The sequence below is a fragment of the Spermophilus citellus genome (assembly GCF_964194105.1).
Source record: "Spermophilus citellus genome assembly, chromosome: 4".
Classification (NCBI taxonomy): domain Eukaryota; kingdom Metazoa; phylum Chordata; class Mammalia; order Rodentia; family Sciuridae; genus Spermophilus; species Spermophilus citellus.
The window spans coordinates 42,706,687-42,733,158 of record NC_138185.1 but is presented as its reverse complement, the minus strand read 5'-3'; the positions used below and the strand labels follow the sequence as shown (position 1 = coordinate 42,733,158).

Sequence of the window (26,472 nt, the reverse complement as noted above, 5' to 3'; positions counted from 1 at the left end):
CAGAAAATCTCCTGTATCATCAAACCTATTTTGGTGTCCATTTCTCACAGGGCCTGCCCCAACACACAGGGAAACAGCCCATCTCTGCCCCCTGCCCTGCCTCCTCATCCACTGTCTTGCCACCGCTCCCTCACCCATCACACTCCCCCTTTTGAGTGACCTGGGGCCTCCTCGTTACCTTGTTCACACCATCCGCCATGGCCTGAAGCGTGAGTTCTCGGGGCCCATCCACCGTCTTCCCATTGTCTGTGGGGCCCCAGCTGGCGCTGTAGATGTCAATCAGCTGTGGCATGTGGCTGATGGAGGAGGCCTCGATGATGTCCGTCATAAATGGCTGGTCCAACATCCGTATACCTGTGGACAGGTGTGGGCAGAGAGAACTTTGGGCTTTGGTATGCTAGTTCTCAGGGGATATGGGATGGAGAAAAGCTGGGGTTCTGAGTATGGTTGGAAAAGTTTATGACCCTGGGTAAGTTGGGGAACGCTATGGAGTCCAAGGATCAACAAGGAGGCACAGCTGGTCCCATATTTCTATTTTAGATCTTGCTCATACCTTTTCTTATTTATTAATTGAAGAAAATTGTATTCCCTTAGCAAAATTTACTGGAATCCCTAATAGGGAGAGACCATGTTCATTGAAGAGATTCCTTAATGAGCTGTTTCCAAGTGGAGCTCAGCGTTCAGGGACTAGGTGTTGACTGGGGCCAAGATTCAGAAAAGATATAAAACTACTGTGCATGACAGAGGGCAAGGGACAGAGGGAGGGTCAGAGACAATACCAGGATGGGATTAGGAAAGAGAAATTCCCAGTTTTCCTGTCACTGAGAAGGGACACTGGGAAGGACAGAAATGTTGAGTGGGTGATTTTAAGCTGGGCTGTTAATGGGGTATATGGTCTAACCTTCTCTTCTCCATGGCATTTGGTAAAGTAACTGTTAACCTTATAAGAGTGACTTCTTCTTTTTTTAAAATTGATTTGTTCTCGTTAGTTACACATGACAGTAGAGTTTATTTTGACATATTTATACCAACATGGAGTATATCTTATTCTAATTAGGATCCCAGTCTTGTGGATTTTCACTGTGTTGAGATTCACTGGGGTACATTCACACATGAACATGGAAAAGTCATGTCAGATTCATTCCACTGTCTTTCCTATTCTTATCCCTTCCCTTTATTCCCCTTTGTCTAATCCATTGAACTTCATTCTTCTCTACACCCCCACTTTTTATGTGTTAGCATCCACATATCAGAGGAACATCTGGCCTTTGGTTTTTTATTTTTTTGGGGGATTGGCTTATTTCACTTAGCATGATAGTCTCCAGTTCCATCCATTTACTGGCTGAGTAGCATTCCATTGTTACTGAGTAACATTCCATACACCACAGTTTCTTTATCCTCTCATCTATTGATGGGCACCTAGGTTGGTTCCATAGCTTAGCTATTGTGAATTGATCTTCTATAAACATTGAAGTGGCTGCATCACTATAGGATGCTGGTTTTGAATCCTTTGGCTATATACTGAGGAGTGGGATAACTGGGTCAAATGGTGATTCCATTCCTAGGTTTTTTAGGAATCTCCATAGTGCGTTAGGATTTAGGAGTGACTTCTTGCTGGGAAGTTGAAAAGGAGCAGAGTCTGCAGTCCAGTATTGTGTGGGGCAAACATGAGCTGTGGCAGGGACACAGGCAGAAGGGGTGAGGGCCACTTTAATTCAGCTGCACCCATGGCACACATGATTCCCTGGCCATCTACAAGAGATCTCTCCCAGGGTTAACTCACCAGCATTAAGGGAATGGGCCTTCTGATTGTCCATCACTACCCTCAAAATGTTGCTGATTGGAGCCATATTGCTCTCTACAGGGCTTTGTCGCCTGGGGACATGTCACTTGATCCACTATTCTGTGACAAGAGCCTTGAGGGCTGTGAAGCTGACTTAAGTCTTTCTACTCATGGGGGTAGCTGTGATTTGTCCCCCACAGGTTCACATGCTGAAAGCTCGTTGCCCAGTGTGGCAATGTGAGAGGTGGGGGGGACCTTTAAGAGGTGGGGCCTAGGGGAAGATGATCAGATCATGGAGGGTTCTGCTCTTTGAAGGGATTGACGCAATTCTTATAGCATACCAGTAGATTCCCATAAGAGTAAGTTGTTACTCTTGGTTTTCTATTGGTCACCCTTGCATACACTCCTGCATGATGCCATTATCACCAGAGGCTGAATTAAAGGGGCTGCCTGATTTTGTCCTTTAACCCTTCAAGATTGTGAGCTAAATAAACTTTTTCTTTGTGCACTATCCAGTCTCAGGTATTTTATGACAGCAACAGGAAATGGACTAATACAAGGATTATGGAATGAAGAGGCTAGGCTAAGCATAACCCAAATCTGGTTCCTGATATTATTACTCAAGGACATACTTTTTCTAACATCACCCTTTAGTATAGTATGCAAATCAATTTAAATAAGGGCCATCCAATTTCTTCCAGAGATGAGAAGTTGACATAAAATTGCTTTCTTTCTTAAGGGCTTACTACTTTTAGAGACTGAGACCGACGGTCTCTCTTTCCTTCTCAATGAGGGTGTACCCCTTGTTCTTGGATTGCAATTTCCCTCAGTGTACTTTAACCCCCCACTCCCACCACAATTGCTTATTTGAATGTTTCATATACCATCAGACAGCAAGGTCCTTGAGTACAGGGAATGCATTTATTTTCTTCACTTCTATGTCCCTGGGGATCAGCCTGATGCTTGGTATTTTATCTTAACCTTGACAAATATTTGGTGAATAAATGGTGTTATTACTTTATGTACTTTATTTTCTCCCCTGTAGAAATAACAGGCTCAGAAAGAACAAATAATAACAAGCCCAGATTGTTCATCCTCTACCATTAACCCATAATAAGTCAGGTCAATATTTTTGACAACAAACATCCAATAGGTGTTAACATCCTTTTACTTGGAGGAAGCTTATCTAGAATAAACCTAGTCTTTGATTTGAAACTTTTTGGAAATTAAGTTTTACAGTTCATCTTACAAGGAGATAGGAGGTTTAAAATTCTACATTTTTGCTTAGGATCCATCTCTATTTCATTTATTGAAAAAAATTAATGCAACAAAGATGGCCAATGGGCCACAGAATAAACTGACTAGTACAACTTTTACACAAAGTTGTACTCACTCCGTGGAGAGTGCTGGGGGAGTAAACAGAAAGGGCAGTATTCATTTGCTTGGAAGGAGAATGCTCACATGTTCTTGAACTTGTCCAGTGACCAAAATAACCAGGACTGACCAGCTCAGCTCCATGAAAAAGTGAGAAAAATTCAACCCTGGCCAAAGTTGGCTCAATTGTCTGCTAACCAATGGCAGCCCTGGATTTTGTCAGAGTCAGCATGGTGCATCCAACTGCACCTTGCACACGCCTCCTCTTTGCAGCTCTTGTCCTTTGGCCTCTCATCACCCCCTTCACGCTGCACAAAAATATAGGAGCTGATGCATATTAATTTGCTGACTGCTTTAGCATTAAAGGAAGCAGAGGTTGGACTGGGAGACAGGCTCATTCATATTCTGGGGCCAGGTGCCTGACATTTCTTCTAATTGAGTTAAGCTCAGGAGGAATGAGCCATGCATTAATTGAATGAGATACGGTATTAATTTTGCAACCGATTGCACCATTAGCAGCTAGGATAGAGACTCAGGGTGACCTGAGGATTTTTAGGGAGGGCATCTTCTCTGCCCTGGTTGCTCTATGGGGTGTAGGATGGAGAGGAAGAGAAAGAGAGAGAGAGAGAGAGAGAGAGAGATGTCAAAGGAATTATGAGATTCAGTGTCTCCATGGCTGGACAATGCTCTATGGGTGGATGTGGCTTGTTGGGGGGAGATAGACACAGAGTGTACATTCGGCATTTCTGTCCCATCCCAACCCCCAGGAAGGCTTGTACAGTACATTAATGGCCAGAGGTGGCTCTTTTTGTCCCTCTTCCATTAATTTAGAGGCCTTACCTGCCTTCCTGCTCAGCTTGTACATATGGCTGGCCCTGGTGCCCTGAGGGCTGGGTGGTCCAGTGGATTCGAGTTGAATCCTCTCTACTCTGCTTCTGCTATAAAGGGTGTATTTGTACCCAACACGAGTGCATGCTACACTGCCCACAAACCTCAGAGCTGATAATTGCCACCTTTTGTGCTCATGAATATTAGCCCTGGAGGCTAAGGAGCAGTGCATGCTCATTCAGGTTTTAGGATCTGAAAACTCACTTATCACTGTGCTTGCAGTGACTTTTATTGGGTTGTTTAAATACTCAGATAAAAAGATGTGTGAACTCACTGAAGTGTCCAGAGATTCACTGGCCAATAATAATCAATAATAATAATAATAACATGAAAGCAATCTATTGCTGTTAGAGAATTTTGGGGGGTATTTTGACAGAGATTGTTTGAGTGGTTTTCAAACTTTTAAAAAATCATTTAAAAAATTTATAATTGACCCATAAAAGTTGAACATATTTCTGAGGTCCATGTCTGCATTGTGGAATGATCAAATCAGGGTAAGCCTATCGACCTCATCAACTATTTATCATTTCTTTGGGTTAAAACGTTGATGGAAAACGATCTCATTTTTCTCATATCATGAGAACACTGATTGAAAGCTTAAAACCAGAGTTTTTAAGCTCTAGAAGGCAGTTAAGTTCTCTTAACCAGGGCTGGGGCTGCCCTGAGAGTCTCTGCCAAAGCCCAGGATGGTGTTGAACTAGTTGTAGAGCCTCACTCTCAAGTACTTGCTGCTCCTTCAGACCCAGTTACGCTCTGTCATGTGGCTTTATTCTGTTCATTGGGAAAATCATTATCTGGTACCATCTTGCATATTCACTCACTGTCCATGTCACCTAGTCTGTGAGCTGGTATGGGGCAGGTGCCTGGTCTGCAGGTTCACCGTGTATTCCATCACCAAGAACAGGAAGCCCCCATGTTAATTGTGGACTAAATAAATGGGCAGAAGACTAGAGAAAGCATCTCTCCAAAACTTTGTGCCATCTTGAGCTTTCAGAAGTATAAATTTGACAAATGGGGCAAGCAACGTTATTTGGAAAGTTCATTATTTATATTTATTGTACACTGATTTGGCTTAGTGAATTCTGAATAACACATTTTTAAATTTAATTTTCCCCCTCAATCACTTTGATTGAAGAGGCCAAACATGGGTTTAAAAGTTAAATAAAAAAGAAGAAAAGAATTAGTTTATTTTCTTAGAATGTTACTTGAATAAATGCATTTTCAAGCTAAAATATTAAAATTAATCTTTTTCTTAATGTATAAAATTAAAGAAGTTGGGCTGGGGATGTGGCTCAAGCAGTAGCGTGCCCGCCTGGCATGCGTGCGGCCCGGGTTCAATCCTCAGCACCACATACCAACAAAGATGTTGTGTCCGCCAAGAACTAAAAAATAAATATTAAAAAATTCTCTCTCTCTCTCTCTCTCTCTCTCTCTCTCTCTCTCTCTCTCAAAAAAGAAGTGGGTAAAAAATGCAAGTAAATTTTCATAAAATTGTTTTGAAATTATTAAAACTTCCAGACTTCTAAGATTCTTGGTATATTCCTGGATGTTCAGATCAACATATTATGGAGAAGCTACTCTTCAGGATACAAACTGGTTGGAATTCTTTCATCCCTGCCTGTGCAGTATCTAGAAGAAGTGGTAACAACTGTGTCTATGATAAGACACCAAAACCCAAAAGAACCCTGTTTTTTTTTTTTGTGTGTGTGTGATACTGGGGATCAAACCCAGGGGTGCTCTACCTGGGTTTACCTCAGGTAACCCAAGGTAAAGGCTCTACCATCAGCCTTTTTTATTTTGAGATGGGGTCTCACTAAATTGCCAAGGCTGGCCTCAATCTTGTGATCCCCCTGCTTCAGCCTCCCAAGTACCTGGGATTATAGGATGTACCACCATGTCCATCAAGAGAGTCCATTTTAGGGAAGGTATTTCCAAGTCACACATGCCCAAAGGCAGGACAGATTTATCAGAAGGGAGTCAGTTTTCTATCACTAGAGGTGTGCAGTTTCAGACTGATACAGCTACATCAGGAGAGTGGGGAGAGTTTTTCCAAACATGGGTACTGGGTACAAAATTATCCCACAACTTTCTGGTATGTAGCCTCCATATTTCAATTTTGCTCTCAGTAATAAAAGAGGGGTAATAACACATAATATATATGTTTTATAGGACATACAATAATGTGTGATAGAATTATAAAGTGTTAAATTAGCAAAGGGTTTTCATTGTGCCTGACATACAGTAAAAGTGAACAGATGTTAAGCGTCATTGTCCTTAGTAGTAGGACCACTGTAATTGTTGTTATGCAAGCATCAGTGGATATTTGAACTAAAGGATCTTTAGTGGTTTCAGGTCCCAAGCTTTTGAGATTCTGAGGAGTCAGTGAGAAAGGTGAGCCCCTTCCCCTTCCACTTTATTTTCAACACCTGAATGACATGTGAGGTTGGTGGACGGTCTCGGTACTCTGCTACCCCGGAGTGTCCTAGGGTACTGCATAAAGAGGTCACCATTCTGACTTCACTGCTGGACCCTGGACAGCTCCTACTAGTGTGGTTGGTAGTGTTGTCCCCTAGGACATTCTCATGATGCTCTTGAGAGGGAGAGAAAGGAGGGAGGAAGAAGAAGATGATAGTCTCCTTGGGCCTGATCTGATTGGAATAAAGTAGCAACAGTGAAAAGGTGCTGGTAGGAGGAGATGTTTTTGCTTCCTGGGTTGAGATTCTGTGGGCATTGGGTCCTTAGATCCTTAATCTCTCGACTCTTTCATTCAATGACTCCTTTCCGCTGCTTGCTAATGGACTTACCCATGGGCCCTTCTTTCTTTTCCTGTCTTCTCTCTTCCTTGCTTTCCCTTGTTCAGCAAACAGGGGTTTGAGCATCTACTGTGAACCAGACCCTGATCTAGGTGCCGAGGTGAGAGCAAACAGACATGCCCTGCCTTTGTGGAGACCATTGTCGGCTGGTGGAGAAGATATTAATTCCATTACTATGCATGGGATGTCAGTTCAACTGGATGAAAGAATACCTAGAGAATCAGTGAAACATTTGGGTGTGTTGTGAGGGTGTTTACAGAGGAGATTTGCATGTGAATCTGAGTGGGTTAAGTGGGGAAGATCTGTCTTCAATGTGGGCTGGTGCCATCTAACCCCTTGGGGAATCAGATGCAGCAAAAACAGAGGAAAGGCAACCTGAATTTTCTCTCTCTTGGAACTTGGAGGCATTCTTCTTCTCCTGTCCATGGACATTAGAATTCTAGGCTCTTTGGTTTTTGGATTCCAGAACTTATACCAATAGCCCCTGGGTGTCAGGTCTTTGGACTTGGAATAAACCATGCTAGCAGTATTCCAAGATCTCTAACTTACTCGTGACCTGCCATTAAGACTGCTCAACCTCCAAAAGCATGCGAGCCAATTCTTCCATACAAATTCCCTTTTATCTATCTATCTATCTATCTATCTATCTATCTATCTATCATCTATTCATCCATCCACCTATATCTATCTATCATCTATTATTGGTTCTGTCTCTCTAGAAAACCCTGATTAATATAATGCATAACAATATACAATATATAACAGTATGAACTCTGAGAAAGGAACATTTCAAAGTGCTTTTTACCAAGTATAGATGAGGAAACTGGCCAGAAGTGAGGTTGGAAGCAGCAGTGAGGGTCCTGAGAGCTGAAGGAGGCAGAGGAGGTGGTCAGGTAAAACACAGGGGGAGGCATTCTGGGCAGAGGAGAAGACATATGCAAAAGTCCAGGAGGGGACTAATGGCTATATTCTCTAATTTCTATTTGCTAGAAGGTTTTATCTAAATTGTATTTACCCAAAGATTGACCCATGTGTACATGGGAACTTAACAGAAAATGGAGGTAGTACCACAATCACAGGGACAGGACGGATTGTTGCATGGATCATGGTGGAAACACTGGGTCACCATTTGGAGAAAAATAAAACTGGAGCCCAGTTGGCATCCATACAAAAGTAGACTCCAGTGTGGAAATTTGGGAAAAGGTATTTGCACCAACTAAAGTGAATCCAGGGCTGATATCAACCACATACCAAGAATGCCTGAAAATCAACAAGAAAAAGACAGGAAACCCCTTGGAAAGATGGCAAAGCAGGCAACAAGAAGAGTTGTTCAATGTTCTTTTCCCTTTTCTCCCCTCTCAGGACTCATTTTTACAACCAATTCCCATTCCTCTTTTTATTTCTAGACTAAGATTCAACAGCAGTTTAGCTTTCCACTCTGTTTGTGAAGACAGGTTAAACAGAAACCTGAGAAGCACTTCCACATTACAACAAGTGCTTCCCTGACTCAACATCTGGGAGACCGCCAGAGACTAGCAATGATCTTAAGTGGCCACCAGGTGGCACTTCAGCACTCCCCAGCTCAGCTCCGGAAAGGAAAGCGTCTCTGAAAGAGTTTTACTCATTTTTAGTAAATAATGAAAAACCAGCTAACTTTTTTGAACTGTTGGCCGGAATGAGTAAAGTATTCCCCTAGATTTGTAAGTGAGAGGAGGCTGAAACTCTGGCTTTGTTTGCAATTTTTGAGTAAATCTCTAGTACTTTCTCAACTAGAATTCATCTTGATTCTCCTGGGAGGGAGTTGATGCTGGATGCCCTAAAACAGAGCACAGGATGGGATGAGGACATGACCAGTCCTTGCACCTTTAGAACCAGTGTGAGTGGCTATGGAGGAGCAAAGCTGGGGTGAAGGGGGTGAAAAAGGAACAAGGAGGCGCCTTTGCTTAAAATCCTTGTGTGGCTGGGCACACTTTCTACTGCCTCTGTTCTTGCTTTCTGGAACCTCAAAGTGTTGTTGTGAGGCCTGAGCTATCCCAGGGTTTCACAGAATCTCAAGTTCTGTCTCTGAAGAACAGACTGCACTCAGTAGAGGAGGCAGAGGCTCCTCTGGCCATTAGGGTCCAGGGTCTTTCTGCCTGGAGGCATCCTAGGCCTAGCAAGTTCCATTCACTCCTATTAAGATGGACGTGAACAGGTGAAGGGGTTCCTCGCCCATGCACCATCCCCAGTCAATGGACCATGGGAGATGGTGAATCAACCCCCAGCCTCCTCACCTGGTATGGGGTGGGGACAGTTCTGAGGGGTGTTTTCCACAGTCCCTCAGAGGGTCACCTTCAGGACTGAGTCCCTGTTGTTCTGAAGACTGACAAGCTCATCAACCCACTCTGAGTTGGCTTCTTCCCTTCCCCCCTTCTGCACTCTGGCTTCCTGAGATCACCTCCCAAACAAACTGCTTGCACCTGAATCCTTGTGTTGGGTTTTGTTTTCAGAGAATCCAAACGAAGAGAGCAGGAGAATGAGGTACATTTTGATGAGCAGCTCAGATGTTTTCAGAGTGCAAATAAGACAAAAGAAAAAGAAAAAGAGATCAGGAAAGAGACCTCCAAGTAGATTCAGAAAGCCACAAATGATCCCTAACGCTGTTATTTGATAAATCCCTTTATTCACAGAAGCCAATCACCTTGGGTATATGGAGTCTTCAAAAACTATTTTGAAGATAATCAGAGTGAATAAGAAACTCAGGTTTGAATTTTTCCATTTCCTACAGTTCTGTCCAGAGAATAGAGAACCGACTGAGACTCCAATGCCACCCCAAGTGTGAGCCTTGTTCATAAAATATTAACCAAGAGATAACTTTTCCCCTGAGCTCATAATGGCTCCTGACATATTAATTGCTGCATTTTTGATGCACAGAAAATAAAAAGAGCTAAAACCTAATGGGTAAAGCTTCCTCTATTTACATTTCAGAAAACCTCTAGATGTATTCTTTTGTAAAATTCTGCACCCAGCTCAGGCAAGACTCTCAGCAAACAGTGTTGAAAGCCATTAATAGTGAGCTTGTGTAGGTTACATTTACTTTATTTAGGGCCCTGGAAATGCAAGTGTCAGCACAAAGTAGGTTTATGGTTCCATTAAATTGCTAGGAAAAAAAATATATCAAGACAGTTAAAAAAACAACAACACATACACACACAAGAAAGAAAAACAAGGTTGGGTGACTCAGCCTGAATAAATTAAGAACCAATTTGATGCAAAACATGGACTAAGCAAAGAGCTACTCTGTTTTTGTTGCTCATGAATCTCTCTCTCTCTCTCTCTCTCTCTCTCTCTCTCTCTCTCTCTCTCTCTTGTCCCTCTCCCCACCAGTATTTTTTTGGGTGTGGGTTAGGGGTGCTGGTATCACCACTCCTATTTCTTTTCTTTTCTTTTTTTTTTTTTTTTTGGTAGTGGAGATTGAACCCAGGGGTGCTTAACCACTGAGCTATATCCCCAGCCCTTTTACTTTTTAAAGTTTGAGACAGGGTCTCATGAAGTTGCTTAGGGCCTTGCTAAGCCCACTCCTATTTCTAAAACTCCTGGAAAGAAGAAATTATTAAATGCCCAGCCCAAAAGAACTTCACACAAAGTTTTAGGCAGACTCTATCGCCTTAAAGATGAGAACCACTGCGTAAAACATTTGGAAGGGCTCTGAGTATCTTTATGAAAAATTTGTACGCACCTCCTTATAGTCTACAGGTCTATATTTGAATCTTATTAAAATGTGATTGACATTGACAAAAGAGTAGCAACTGTACACTTTTATTTATGTAACATTCAAAAACCGGAAATGACCAATTTCTGCTGTTAGAACACAAGACTGTGGTTATTTTGGGATGTATGGGTAATAACTGGGGTGGGGGTAAGAGAAGGGTTCTGGGATTTGGTCATGTTTTGTTTTTTGTTGGTTATATGTGTGTTGCAATTCTGAAAATTCACCAAACTCTGTATTTATGATCTGCTCATTTGTCTGTATTTATCTTATGCTTCAGTTGAAAAATTTAAAGCATATTAATACTGTTGTGATGTTAAAATTAAAAAAATAATTTGTTTTTCACTCTTGCTCAATTTATGACTCCTAGCTCTCCTGCCCCGGTGGTATCTTTTTGCTGGGTCTTGCCAGGCTAGAGACCAGACAGTACTCTTTTCCGAGGCTGGCTGCCCAGCAAGGTGCCCACCCTTTGAGAGAGCCATCTTACCTGCAACCTTGGAGTTGTAGGCTACACCAACCCCACAAATATTGTTGTTGGCTGCTGCTGAGACTTCTCCTGCACATCGGGTTCCGTGGCTGTGGGGAAAAAAAAGACAAATTAGATACCTCTTTTGAAGAATTTAAAAATAAATTAGAGGGGCTGTGGCTGTGGCTCAGCAGTAGTGAACTTGCCTGGCATGTGTGAGTCACTGGGTTCAATTCTCAGCACCGCATATAAATACATTAAAAAATAAAGTTCTATCAATAACTAAAAAAAAATTTAAAAAATAAATTAGAGCAGTTTTAGTTTTTTACTATATTTTCATTACTGATTTTATACATAGGAATGTCCACTCTTACCATGCCTATTCAATATTATATTTGAAAGTTAGCCAGAGCATTCAGGCAAGAGAAGGAAATTAAAGGGATACAAAAAGGAAGAGTCGTCAAATTATCTCTACTGAGAAGACCCAAAAAACTCCACCAGAATTTTTCTAAAGCTGATAAACAAATTCAGCAAAATAGCAGGATTTAAAAAAAATCAACATTCAAAAATCATTAGCTTCTGTATGTATTAATAATGAAACTGTTGAAAAAGAAATTGGGAAAATAATTCCATTCACAATAGCTTAGAATAAAATAAAATAAATCTGAGAAAAAAATCGCCAAAAGTATTTGGTGGAGATTTCTTAAATTCTACCAGCTGGAGACAGTCGGGTTCTTTTTAAGGGTTCTGCTGGGGCTGAGCCAGCCTGTGGCCCACCCAATTTTCTGTCTGTATATCCTAATGTTCCCTCTCATCCTGCCCCTCTCTCCAGTGGCCTTCTTGACCTTGGGTTGTCTCTATCATAAAGAAGTTTCTGAGAACATTTTTAACCTTAACATTTGATCTTTACTTTAAAATTTGAAGTATCTTCCTGCGGATAACACACAGGTTTCCTTAGAAATGGAACATAATATAAAACAGGTGTGTGCTCGTTGGAACGGCTCTGAGTTTTTTGAAGCGCTAGGGTGGTGGACCCGTGCTTATTTCCAGGGGTGTTTCAGTCCACAGGGATGTAAGGCTGCCTGTCCAAAGGGGCTAATGGTTACAGCTTCATTGGGTCTTAGCCTCCTTTGTTATATATATTGTGTGTGTGTGTGTGTGTGTGTGTGTGTATATATATATATATATATATATATATATATATATAATAAACATTTACACATTCATTATGTATATTTTGTGATTACATATAATATGTGAAATCTGCAGACATGCGTGCATGCATGCACACGCCCAAACACATACACACACAAACACATTTTCTTTCTCTATAGGAGCAACTAGTTCTTCCTCCACAAAGGTTACTTATTTGGTGGACTCAAAAACTCCCTTGGGAACAAGAATGAAATCTGTATATTTGTGTACACAGAGACCCTGTAGTCACTTGTGAAAAATCAGGTGCTGGGAAAATTCTCATCTAGTTGACTTTCAGGTTTCTGTAAAACACATCTGAGATTCCGGGGAAGGCACTTGGTGTAACTTGGTGGGACAGTCTATTATAGATGTGTCTTTCATAGCTGCCATTTATTCCAAAAGCTGGAGAAAATGATAAAAAATCAGCATGGAAGCTCAGACATATGCATCTGATAAAATGAAATATATGTACACTTTATTTTGATTAATATGCCCTTTAAATGAACATATTTAAGTACATTTTTGGGCTTATATCTGGTTGTAAATTTATGCTTATGTATTCCTATGTAATATACATTATATATTCATCCATATATTATATATTTAAACATATACTTATGACAAATACATATCATACATAAAGTACGTATATGTATATACTTTGTATACCTGCACACATATAGTTTTGATGTTTCCTATTTATTTTATTTACTTTTTAATTGGCATTATAATTGTACATACAGAGGGGATACTGGGTGATAATTTCATACAGTATACCACGGTATACAACATGTAATGATCGAGTCAGCATTTCCTGCTTCTTAAACATTTATTATTCTTTTCCTGGAAAACTTTGACCTCCTCTCTTCCAGGTCTTTATAAATATACCATAAATTGTTGTGAGCTCTAGTCCCACTCTGTGCTGCAGAACATTAGAACTTAGGCTTCCTAGTAACTGCATTTTGGTACTTGTCATCAAACCTCCCTCTGTCCCCACTTCCCCCCACCCTTCCAAGCTTCTAGCAACCTCGATTCTACTCTCAATTTCTATGAAATCAACTTTTTAAGCTTCCAGAGCATGCATCTCTCTCTCTGTCTCTCTCTCTCTCTCTCTCTCTCTCTCTCTCTCTCTCTCTCTCTCCATACACACACATACACACACACACACACTTTAATGGATACTGATTAAATGTGACCAGCTTGCTAGCTATTTGGCTCATGCTGAATAAATACTTAAACAGAAGTTTAAAAATCAGTCCCATGTCTAATTCAACAGAGAATTAATTTGCTTATTATTTAATAATCAACCTTTACATTATTATCCAAAGTACATGTATAGAAATTGGTGTCAACATACTTTATATTCAACCAGAGATATGAAAAATTGTGCTGTGTACGTGTAATAAGAATTGTAATGCATTCCACTGTCACTTATTTAAAAAAAATCCATAAAAAACTTGAAAAAAAAATCAACCTTTACAAGATCTCCTTTCCTGGACCTGAAATGTGCACAGAGGAATGGTCAACATCTTTGTTAGCATCATTGAGGAGCAGACCTACAATGGCAGCCCTCTAGTGTGTGGAGTCCTGTGGAGTATGTGGGTGGCGACTGAGGCCAGAGCCAGAGAAGCAGAGCGCCCTCACTGGGCAGTCTGTCCTTCCCAGGCGCTGTGCTTAGCACTCTGCCTCAAGTCCTTCTGGTCTCACAGGGCTGTGAATAGTGCTGCTCCATTCCAGAGAGGTCAAACCTGGGTCTTGGAGGGGCGAAGTGCTTGCCCAAGCAGACAATGGAACAGGGTCTGGGTCAGGTATGAGACCAATGCTCATCACTAGACCACCCCCACAGCTCTTTCTTAGACAGACAACCTTTCCCTGCCCTCTGCTAGCTCCCTCAAGACTGCAGGACTTATGCTGTGAACTGGCTTGGACAAATTAAAGTGACTGCATAATACTTGAGTATCCCCAATTCTGCCCTTTAAGTGGGAAGATGTGTGTCACGGACTCTGCAGAAGAACATACAGGAAGACACAACTCATTTCTATTTTTAAGTAACACTAATTAATAACAAACAATAAACAGAGGCTCATATAATTGCTCACAACACCTGGGCCTTTGAGTGTTCACCAACATCTTCCTCCTGTCTTGTCTTCCTGATTGTCTCAGGCAAAAGTGCTTGCTCCCCTAAATGTCAGGAAAAGCTTCTTCCAAACCTGTTTTCATTTGTTTGTTTTATATTTATTTTTTTGAACCTAGGGCCTCACACATGCTAGGCAAGCATTCTACCAGCCACTGAGTTACATCCATAGTCTTTCTTTAATTTTTTATTTTGAGGCAAGGTCTATGCTAAGTTGCCCAGATTGACCTCCAGCTTGCAATCCTCCTGCCTCAGCTTCCTGAATTGCGGGCATTACAAGTGTGTGCCACCATGCCTGGCTCTGGTCACTAGATTGTCTTAAGAACTTTCAGTAGCTCCTTGCCTCTAGAAGTAAACTTAAGCCTGTGAGAAGGGGAAGTGGCTGTAGGAGGTAAAGGAAAATAACTGTGGCTTGATCAGCTTCCTAATGAAGGTTAATGGGAAGCAAATGACCAGGGTCGTGGGTGTGTTTCCCTGCCAGAGTGGCCCTGATCCGCCACCCTCTTGGGTCTGTGCCCTTTGACAGTGTGATTTTCTTCCTCCTCCCATAAAGAGGTGAAATGTATTTTTCCTGACATTGAAAATGGAGTGGCCTGTGGCTTGTTTTGGATAAAAGACTGTGGCAGAAGCGAAGAGCCTAGGCCACAAGGGCTTCTCTCTCCCTTGAAGCCCTGCCTACCTGACATGTGAATAAGTCTGGGCTGCCAGTAGGATGATGAAAGACACATGGCTCAGCGTGCCTGTCACCCCAAGCCACAGCCGTCCATCTTTCAGACACGTGGGTGAAGCTGCCCCAACCCAGAGATCATACAGAGGACCCAGCAGCTGACCATGCCCACATGGGTGAGGCCAACTGAGATGAGAGGAGGGAGCCTGGTCCAGATGAACAGAACTGTCCAGCTGACCTATTTAGGCAACATTGGGTATCATTAAATGTTGCCATTTTTGCTAATTCAATTGATGTGAAAGGACATCTTGTTTCATTTTGCATTTTTTCCCCTCACTAGCATGGTAATCCCTTTTCCTTTCAAAAAAATATTTCTTTTTATTGAATTAATTATTTTACATGAACAGATAATATTGCATTAGTGATTTTGCCCTATCTCTTGCCTTTTCCAGCCCAAAGCTGGCATTTCTATAATGTGGTACATTCAAAATGTGGTATAGTATACATCAGACAGTGGGACACAACTCTTTTTAACTGATACCTACTATGGGCCTGATACTGTATGAAGAGTGCTGCATTTATTATCTTAGTCAATCCTCTCAATGGCCCATTATTATCTCCATGAGTTGCTTTTCAAATAAAAGGCAGAATCGGAATTCAAACTCAGGTCTGCTGCTTCCAAACCTCTGCTCTTACCATGACCTTTAACTATTACTTATTTCTAACTATCAGAAACGAGCAATTAAAAAGTGTGATGGTTAATTTTATGTCTCAACTTGGCTGGAGCAGAGAGAATGCAGGTATTTTGAATTATGGAATATTTTAAGGATACCAACAGTTTTGATGAATAACACAATGAATCTCATACGGCCGTCATTTGAATACATCAAAGCTGAGTATTTGCCTTACTTTAGATTTTTTAAAAAGATATCATTATAGATATAATTGAAACCCCTCCTAAAGTCACTCCCTCTTTGTTTCCTTAGAGGTGGCCTCTATAGTAAATGCTCATGCCTATTTTTAGGCAATTGTCTTATGATCACATATGTATAAGCATATATGTAATGACTTGTTTTCAAGTTCTATATAAATATTTCATAGTATATGGTCTATCCAAAATTGCGTTTTTGAGGTTTATTCATGAATTTTGGTTCAACCATTTTTAGCCCTGTGTAGTAGTCCACTTATAAATATGTTGCCATTTATTGGTTCATATTCCTAAGGATAGGCATTTAAGGCATTTGCAATTTGCTTCCTATTACAAATAATTTGAAAAGAAACATTCTTATGTGTTATTTCTTTGTGCCCATGTGCTAGAGTTTCTTTGGGATATTTATGTAAGAGTGAGCACAGGTTGTATGGACGTATCCTACTTCCTGCAGGGTGGGAGTGTCCCTGATGCTTAATATTCTTGTCAACACTTAATGCTCTCAAGGTGTTTCCTTTTTTGCCAGTCCAATCTTGTGAAATGGTATCTCATTGTTTCATTTTACATCTCCCTCATGACCAGCAAGGTAATCTTTTCAGATGTTAATTAAATAGATTTTCTCTTCTGTCAATTTCCTGTTTAATACCTTGGCCCATTTTATTTTCTACTGAGGCATTTGTCTCCATCCCCCATTGACTTATAGTCATTCTTTATAAATTTTATATATTAATCCTTTTTTTTTCATAATTTTTTTTGCACACATCTGCTAGTCTGTGGCTTGTCTTCCAACTATGTTTGCTGTTACTTTTGTTGAACAAAGGGCTTCATTCTTTTTAAAAAATGTTCTTTTTAGATATACATGACAGTAGAGTGTATTTTGACATACGATACAGACATGGAGTCTAACTTATGGGCTTAATTTTAATGTACCATGTTTTGTTAATCTTTTCCTTTGTGATTTAGTGTCTTGATTAAAAAAATCCATCTCTATATATCAGGATCACAAAGATATTTTCTATAGTTTATTTTAAAAGGTTTATAAGGTATTTAGGATTTTACTTCTCCTGGAATTTATTTACGCTCAGCATGTGGGGTAGATGACTCTTTTCTTATTCCATATAATAGATAGCATAATTTATTAAATACTATTGCTCCATCTTTGTTATTATTGCTCTCTTGGTCATATAGTGAGCTTCCTTTTACCTGGGGTCTTTCTATACTGTTTCTTTGATCTTTTTGTCACTCTCTATTCTAGGCCTATTTTCTCACATTATAATTTCATAATGTTTTGACGTCTGGAGGATGAAGCGTCCCCACTTTGCTGTTTTTCTGATGTCCATGATCTTTACTCATCTTCTTTTTCTTCTATATCTTCATTCTCTTCCTCCTTATTTCTGCTCTTCCCCTTTGTCTTTCTCTATTCGTGGCTTCTTGCTTTTCCATATCAATTTTGCCTAGTTCCACTGAAAAATGCTACTGAAACTTTTAATTGAAATTGCACTGAATGAAGAGATTAACTTGACATCTTTATATTGTTCTACTTGCTTCTTCATGAACGTAGTGTGTCACTCTATAATTCGGGAATGCTTTTATGTGTTTGCTAAGTTTTATAATTTTTTAAAAATCTTTTCTTAGATTTATAATTATTTGACCAGCTATGGGATGTGGCATTGTGTGGAATAAAAGAGATGATTGGCAGCATTCTTATGTTGTCCCAGACATAAGAGAATGCTTTCCAAGTTTTACCATTAAGAATAATGTTTGCTGTAGGTTTTTGATAAACTCTATTATCTTCCCCACTGTAATTATTTCTCCAAATGTATTCAGGATAGCTTTTATCCCATTTATGGATATTTTATTTCAGGGGCTATCTTTTTCAATGCAGTGAGTTATTTTTTGACATTCAGGCTTTTATTCTTCCATCATTTATTTTTCTTCTAAAATTGGTGTTACGTCTCTGCATTTACCACTCTGAAAAAGCCACACAGAACCTATTTTAAAGTCTTTTTCAAGACTTCTCCACAAAATTGATTTCATCTGGTAAAAAACTATGTCCTGTTTTTTTTTTCTTTTCATTTTGTTAGGTGTGTTTTTTCAAGTGTTTGGGAATTTTGGATTGCAGGCTAATTTTGAGGTGGAGATTTTAAATCAATTGAACTTGTCTCACATGTACAAGGTGTCTTTTCTTTTTTACTTTCTCTCTCTCTTTGGTCTTCTTTCCTGATTAGTAGTTTAAAAATTGCTTGAGTTGATTCCTTAGTTCTTTATCTCTCATCCAGGAGCTTTAATGGGGTTTCAAGGCTCTGGGTGCACAGATATATGGGGGAGAAGGCAGAGCCGGCCCGCAGGGTAGTGTGCAAGTTGGCCAGTTTACATGAGATTGTCTTTGTCCTCTGATCTCCCTGGATTTACAGACTCTTTAGACAGCCTTAATCCGGTGGTGGCTAGTTACAGTCTTTTCAGCTATGTCTTTGGAGATAGAAGTTTTGATGTTATATATATCAGAGTTGAAATATAGATTCCCCAGCTAGTTTGATATGAACCATGTTTTGCTGGGTAATGTCCAATGAGCTGTATAAGGGAAGGCTTGGGGGTTTTAAGAGCCCACTGGTTAGAAGAGGTGAGAATGAATAGGTTAGGCAAAACAGGTTAGGATAGGTGATAGGTGAAGAATGTGCAAAGCCACTCCAGGGGAAAGAGCAAAATGTTTTTTTGTAAATGTGAGGAGTCCCCCACTCTGTCTTTCAGAGGCTAAAGTTAGGCCTTTGAGTTTTCCTAATCAATTGAACTTGTCTCACATGTACAAGGTGTCTTTGGATGTAATTCCTTTCTCACTCAGCACCGTGGCAACACAGGCACTAGACCCTTGCTAGAAAGTTCGACCCTTGTGCCATTGCTGTCTGATTTCTGTCAAGAGCTCAGAAGAGAGAACTGTTGTCCAAGTAAAAAGCGTGAGTGGGTGGGGAATCTTTGACTTAACTCCTGTAGAAATCCCTTTACTGAAATTCACAGTTACATTTGCTGCCACTTAGGGAGTGCCTTCTGTGTGCCATGCTGTGTACCAAAGTTCTCTGTGCTCCTGTCTCTAATCCTCACTAAGACCCTTTAAAGTGGGAACATTAGTCCCATTTTATAGATAGGGAAACTGATTCCAGGAAAACTCATCCTAGACCAAACAATTCACATAATAGTGCAATTATTGATGGCAATCTGTTGTATTTTTCTGTCTAGAACAAATTATACTCCATGCTTTTATAATTATGTCAAAATGAATCCTCATGTTATGTATAACTAAAAAGAACCAATAAAAATAAAAAACAGAGTAATTCTTACTGCTTGAAGAATGTAAAATTCCTCTATATGGCACAAATGATATCAGCTTCCAAAGTAGAAGTGATTATACCAACACACAGGTTTTGTTTCACAGTCTTTAAAAATTTATCCATAATTCCTAAATCTGTGTCATGTCTATTTTTTTTATCCAAAGGGGAAATTTAAATACTGTCTAATCCTGGTAGAGAACTAGAAATAAAACTTTTAAAAACCTCTGGTATTTCTCCAAAGGCTCTGAATAGCTAACAAAATTAACTCTGCAATGGCACAAGGGTCGAACTTTCTAGCAAGGGTCTAGTGCCTGTGTTGCCACGGTGCTGAGTGAGAAAGGAATTACATCCAAAGACACCTTGTACATGTGAGACAAGTTCAATTTTTTCATTGCTCTCTGGTTTGGATGTAGAAAGGGCTAGTTATGAGCAGCAACCTTTAAGCTAATATCAACTTATGAGGTAGTCTCAATGTGCACATGAAAAAAGTTAGATTAGGTCTTTGGAAACATTTTGAATTTTATTATTAGGAAGTGATTTCAGAACCAGTCCATAGGACATCTATTCCTGAGCCATTAAGTGTCACCAGGGTGAAGTATCAGTGTGAAAACAGCAAGCCGGAGAGGGCCATTTTTCTTCCATGGCCTGTTGCATAAAGTTCTTCCAAATGAAATATGGGTTTTAATAAAAAAGTTAATCACTGAAAATCTTTCTTATTTGAAAGTTTAACTAACGTTATCAATCAAATCAGCTCACACTGAGACACATATTCTTCAGTATCTATTCATCCTTCTTCCTTTCCCCCAATTTTGGTTGCTTGACTAATAAATGTCTTCTCTTTTCCTGAATTTACAGCAAACTTTTTGCAGCCAGGAATTGCATCTAGTCCAGAATCTCTTACTCTTTAAGACTTAATAGATAGAGAGTGTTATGTCCCCTGATGCTTCATAAATATCGCCGATGGCAGGGATGACATTTCAGTGGTGAATGCCTGTCAAAGAAATGCTATGCAAGAGGGATTTTTATAGACAACAGCACAGTAATGGAATACAGATATGTAATGCATCACCAAACATTGACTTAAAACAGAGCAAGCCTGCAAGATTATTGACAAAATGTGGGCTGCAAACCTTGCAAGTGGCAGGTAGCTCTAAAATGGACAGATGTCAAGGCCACCTGACATCTCAGCATGGCTGAAAAGGTGGGCCACCCATCTATCAACCAGTCAATCAATATTTACTGAAGGCCAGCAAGGGAAAAAAATGTGATGCTAGATTCTGACGCCTTGTGGCAAATCAATTATATCTGTTATGCCCAATACTGATGCTTGTTAGATGTGTAATATTTTCGACCTTTTTGCAGTTATGGTTATTATTATTGTTATTATTTTGTTTGGCCCGATATCTTTCTCTGATTGCAAGCGAGGAGGAAATTATAATCCATTTGCAAATTTCTCAACTGTGTTTCAAATATGTCTCTGGAGCTCAAGGTCTGCATGTAATTATTAAATGGTTCACCGCAGAATAAACTGGCTCTACTTAAAAAGGCACAATCCTACAAAATCAAATCAAGCACAGGGCAAGACATCCTAAGGTCCCTATTCCCTAAAAGAGAAATGTTCTCTGCATATGTATGAGTGTGTTTTCATAAAGTCTTTTGACTTTTGAGTTTTAAATATGTTCTTAAAGAGATGTAGATTTGAAGGGAAAGCAAGTTAATAAGTAAGTACAGAGGGCATGATATAATGGTTTCAAGTGTCAGGGAAACCCAGGAGGGAGATGTTGCTATTCAACTCGGTTTCCTTTCCATGGGGTAATTTTTTACTTGCTTGTTGGAGGCTATTCCTTGTAGGACATTTTATTTTGTACTTTCCACAGCAATGAGGATCCGTGATGGGGAACTGCTGCCATTTCCTGTGCAGCAATTGCTCCTGTGTTCGGACTAGACTTTGTGGCAGGCAGTGTGGCTGGAACAGAGAACAGCAAAAGCCCATTCCTGGTCAGCACCAGTCAGCCTTTCCTGGAGTTTTGGTGCATGCTGAAATGAACCTTTTTCAAGAGCCCCAATTCTGCCTTACAGAGATGGAGTACTGGGCTCAGTGCCCACATCTAGTAGAGAACACCTGAAGAACTGGTGGCATGCATTTGTGGCTGTGAAGTTGAGGTGCGGCTCCTGTGTGATCTGCAGCAGATTCTGTATCATCCAGGGAGTAAGTGCTGGCCAATCTTAGGGCTCCTTGGGCCTCTGGTGGCAACATTCCTTGAGGACAATGGGAGAATGTTTCTCATCTACACCTCCAGTTCCTCACCAGACTACAACACCTCTCCTCCTTTCTCTTAGCAGCCTGTTCAAATCTTCCCTGTCCCTTCCATGAACCCTTCTCAGAATGATGTCCCTGCACCAGTCTTTAACTCCCAGACCAGTTATCCAGTCCACCTCCTGAAACTCTCAGTTTCTCCATCTTCGTCTAAATGGGGTACACTTGCCCTAGGATATACTTGTCCGGTACCTCTACTATCTTCCTTTAAATCCTGGACCAATGACCTCCTCACTGGGTACAAAACCTGCCTCTGTGACTTATTAGCTGTTTGACCTTGCACATTACTTAAGTTCTCTGTGCCTCAGTTTCCAAAATGGGAATAATTTTGGTAATACCTGTTCAGAGGGTTAGTATATGAATTAATGGAATTAATACACACAAGCACTAAAAATAATACCTGAAGGATGGTTAACTGATCAGTGTGTACTAACTCTCCTTGTTTCATTGTTTCAGCCTGGGCTCCATTTTACACTGTAGTGATTTGAGCATGTGTTTCCTTTTCATATGACATTGCAGGCTCCTTACAAGCTGGTATACCCAAACTAGCAGTTTCATGAGTACCAAACTCTGGACCCAGGTCTAGTGATTGTCTCATTTTGTGACTTATTGCAATTTAAGTTTTCTTCTTCTCCTCCTCCTCCTCCTCCTCCTTCTTTTTTTTTTAAACTGGGGATTGAACCCAGGGGTGCTCAACTCCTAAGCCACATTCCAGATCTTTTTAAATTTTAGAGACAGGGCCTCACTAAATCGCTGAGACTGACTTTGAACTCACAATCCTCTTGCCTGAGTCCTGAAAGGGAAGTGACCACAACACTCGGAGGGACCAAAAGATCTTTACTGCAGCAGTGAGAAAGAGGAGAAAAGAGAGAGAGAAAGAGCGGGGGGGGGAAGAGAGAAGAAAGGGTGGGGGAGAGCAAAGCACAAGAGAGAAATAAAGAGAAGAAAGAGAGAAGAAAGAGAGAGAGAGGAGAGGGAGTTTGAGAGAGAGACTGAAAGCGAGAGAAGAGAGAGCAAGAGAGAGGTTGAGAGGGAGAGTGAGAAAGAGTGAAGAAAGAGAGAGCAAGAGAGAGCAAAAGTAAGAGCAAGAGCAAGAGAGAGGGGCCTGGCAGGAGGGAGTTTTTATAGCCAAATCTAATGGGGTCTCTGGGTCTGCAAGCTGCCTTGTTGATGTACAGTGATTGGATCATACAGTAGTTGCTAAGGTGTCATCTTCTGCCTTCAGGAAGATGGGGCAGGGGTCAGATGTGGGTTTCTGTTGCACCAGATGGGCAGGGGCCAGAGTATTTAGTCTTGAGTGGGGTTGAGTGTTCAGACTTGATGCAAACAGGTGATAAAGGACCAGACAGAGGGGGCTTTGGGTGCGTGGGTTATCCTGCAGCTAACATTCATTCAGCCTGCCCTGCACCTAACAAGTCCCCCTCCCCAGTTGCTGGGATTATAGGTGTGCACCACTGCGCCCAACTTGTTTACTTCTTATTGTAGAAAATATTAGAGATAAATGAAAATAGAGTAAACTCCCATGTACCCATCTCCTGTATTTAACAATGATTAACCCATAACCATTTTTATTTCTTCAATATCCTAGTCCACTCACCAACCTCTTACCTCAAGATATAAGTAGTATTGAAGAAAATACCAGGAAAAATATCATTTCATTCCAGAGGGAATTTTAGTAAACACATCCTACCCTTGTGGGAAAGAATGCCTTATTTGAATCCTCTGTCAGCTAATCTGGGATTGTCTCTAGATGGTGCCAACATTTTGGAGCAAGAGTTCTCCCAGTGCTAAGGACATGAATTTTGACTTACCATCCTCCAGTAATTATTTACAAAAGCAGTTATGTTTTGAAAGACCATGAATTGAGCTGGGCATCAACCAATCTTTGTAATAACAAGCTATGGCAGATGAGGATCTTTGAAAATTACTTGATAATTGGGAAAAACCTATTTATTGGTCAAAGTGGACACTCTGTCTTGAGTCATTGATTTCTTCGGGCACAGGGATCATGATTGCCTGAGTGACTATGACTGTGTCTTGGGGTAAATGGACACTTGGGAATTCTTACTGCTGATAATGATGAATTTTTATTACAGAAAACACTAATTAGTTCTATTTAGAGGTTTTAGGCCAGTTTAAAACTGTACTTTCAAGAAAAAGTTTGCAAATGAAAATAATTTAGAGAGAAGGCATTTCCTTAGCATTTAATTTTTTAATTTTTATTTTTGGTACTCAGCATGGAACCCAAGGGCATTCTGCCACTGAGCTATGCCCCTAGCCCTTTTCATTTTATTTTTTGAATTTTGATACAGGGCCTCACTGTTACCTAGACTAACCTTGAACTTGAAATTCTGCTGCCTCAACCTCCCAGTAGCTGGGATTACAGACATGTATCACCGTATCTGGTTCTTAGCATTTTTTTTAAAGAACTATTCTTATAGCATATCATGCAAGAACATTTGGTTGGGGAATATTGTGTTTGGATTAAATATATGGGGTTTGGGAAAAAATATTTTGTTGGTTATATTTTTGGACCTGAATCAACTCATCAAAATTCTGGTTAGAACATACTAGCTGCAGAGAGACAGTAATCAAGCCAAAGCCAGGCTCTTCTCATAAGAGGATCCCAGACTTCCATTGCCAATTACATTTATTTATTTATCTATTCATTTATTTATTTTTAAAAGTAGACATTATTATTATTATTATTATTATTATTGTTGTTGTTGTTGTTGTTGTGTGGGACCGGGGATTGAACACAGGGCCTTGTACATGCTAGGCAAACACTCTACCAACTGAGCTATATCCCCAGCCCCTGCCAATTATATTTAACTATCAGTTTTATGACATTGATTTGATAACTTCAGATACCTGTGTCTGAAGGGATTTATTTGGTTAGGGCATGCGAGGATCTAGGATTATATAAGTCATGGGAACCAGAGATACTTCATACCCAATGTTCTCAGACTTTTATCTATTCTCACTCTCCAAACACACACTTCCAAGCACAACATCATAATTTTCAGGCTGTAGATGAAGTTAATAGAGAATGTATTGTGCTATTGAACATGAGCAATGGCGTTCTAAAAATATTATGAATTTGAATTTTATTTTAGTCTTTCTCCTTTTCTGTATTGTAAGCCCTGGAATGTAAGTCAGAACACATGAGTGTCCTGTCTCCTCTGACTTTAACTAGTCAACTTGCTAACTGTAAGAACTGGTACTAGATGCTCCTTAAGATGGCGGCGAAGGGAGTGCATCACCCCCGTGTACCGCGTCACTGTGCAGGAGAATGACGAGTTAGAACCGCTAAAAGCTATCTTGTTAGGAATTTCCAGCAAAATTGGGGTGCTCCAAAACCTAGAGGAAGGATTTTCATCGCACAGACCCTTAGCCATGCTAACGAAGAGAAGAAGAGAGAGAACTCAAATTACTAGCATATGGGATGAAAAAGGCAATATCACAACAGACACTTCAGAAATACAGAAGATAATCAGAAATTATTTTGAATCCTTATACTCCAATAAAATAGAAGATAGTGAAGGCATCGAGAAATTTCTTAAGTCATATGATCTGCCCAGATTGAGTCAGGAGGATATAGACAACCTAAACATCAATTGAGGAAATAGAAGAAGCCATCAAAAGACTACCAACTAAGAAAAGCCCAGGACCGGATGGGTATACAGCAGAGTTTTACAAAACCTTTATAGAGGAACTAATACCAATACTTTTCAAGCTATTTCAGGAAATAGAAAAAGAGGGAGAACTTCCAAATTCATTCTACGAGGCCAACATCACCCTGATTCCTAAACCAGACAAGGACACTTCAAAGAAAGAAAACTACAGACCAATATCTCTAATGAACATAGATGCAAAAATCCTCAATAAAATTCTGGTGAATCGGATTCAAAAACATATCAAAAAAATTGTGCACCATGATCAAGTAGGATTCATTCCTGGGATGCAAGGCTGGTTCAATATATGGAAATCAATAAATATTATTCACCACATCAATAGACTTAAAAATAAGAACCATATGGTCATCTCGATAGACGTGGAAAAAGCATTTGACAAAGTACAGCATCCCTTTATGTTCAAAACTCTAGAAAAAGTAGGGATAACAGGAACATACCTCAACATTGTAAAAGCAATCTATGCTAAGCCTCAGGCTAGCATCATTCTGAATGGAGAAAAATTGAAGGCATTCCCTTTAAAATCTGGAACAAGACAGGGATGCCCTCTCTCACCACTTCTGTTCAACATAGTTCTCGAAACACTGGCCAGAGCAATTAGACAGACAAAAGAAATTAAAGGCATAAAAATAGGAAAAGAAGAACTTAAATTATCACTATTTGCAGATGACATGATTCTATACCTAGCAGACCCAAAAGGGTCTACAAAGAATCTATTAGAGCTAATAAATGAATTCAGCAAAGTGGCAGGATATAAAATCAACATGCATAAATCAAAGGCATTCCTGTATATCAGCGACAAATCCTCTGAAATGGAAATGAGAACAATCACTCCATTCACAATATCCTCAAAAAAAAAAATACTTGGGAATCAACCTAACAAAAGAGGTGAAAGACTTATACAATGAAAACTACAGATCCCTAAAGAGAGAAATAGAAGATCTTAGAAGATGGAAAAATATACCCTGTTCATGGATAAGCAGAACAAACATCATCAAAATGGCGATATTACCAAAAGTTCTCTACAGGTTTAATGCAATGCCAATCAAAATCTCAATGGCATTTCTTGTAGAAATAGAGAAAGCAATCATGAAATTCATATGGAAAAATAAAAGACCCAGAATAGCAAAAACAATGTTAAGCAG

At 40.1% G+C, this 26,472-nt stretch overlaps 1 protein-coding gene across 2 annotated transcripts in view; it reads right to left on the bottom strand.

Moving 5' to 3' along the window:
- The window catches only part of PCSK2 (proprotein convertase subtilisin/kexin type 2), a gene marked incomplete at both ends in the record, with an annotated part of 264,335 nt that overhangs the window by 30,431 nt on the left and 207,432 nt on the right, over positions 1-26,472 (bottom strand). For both annotated transcript variants that reach the window (XM_081293243.1, XM_081293244.1), the window contains 2 exons: positions 179-354; positions 11,094-11,182. In XM_081293243.1, the coding sequence (XP_081149369.1) occupies positions 179-354; positions 11,094-11,182 (265 nt within the window). The remainder of the gene's footprint in view (positions 1-178; positions 355-11,093; positions 11,183-26,472) is intronic.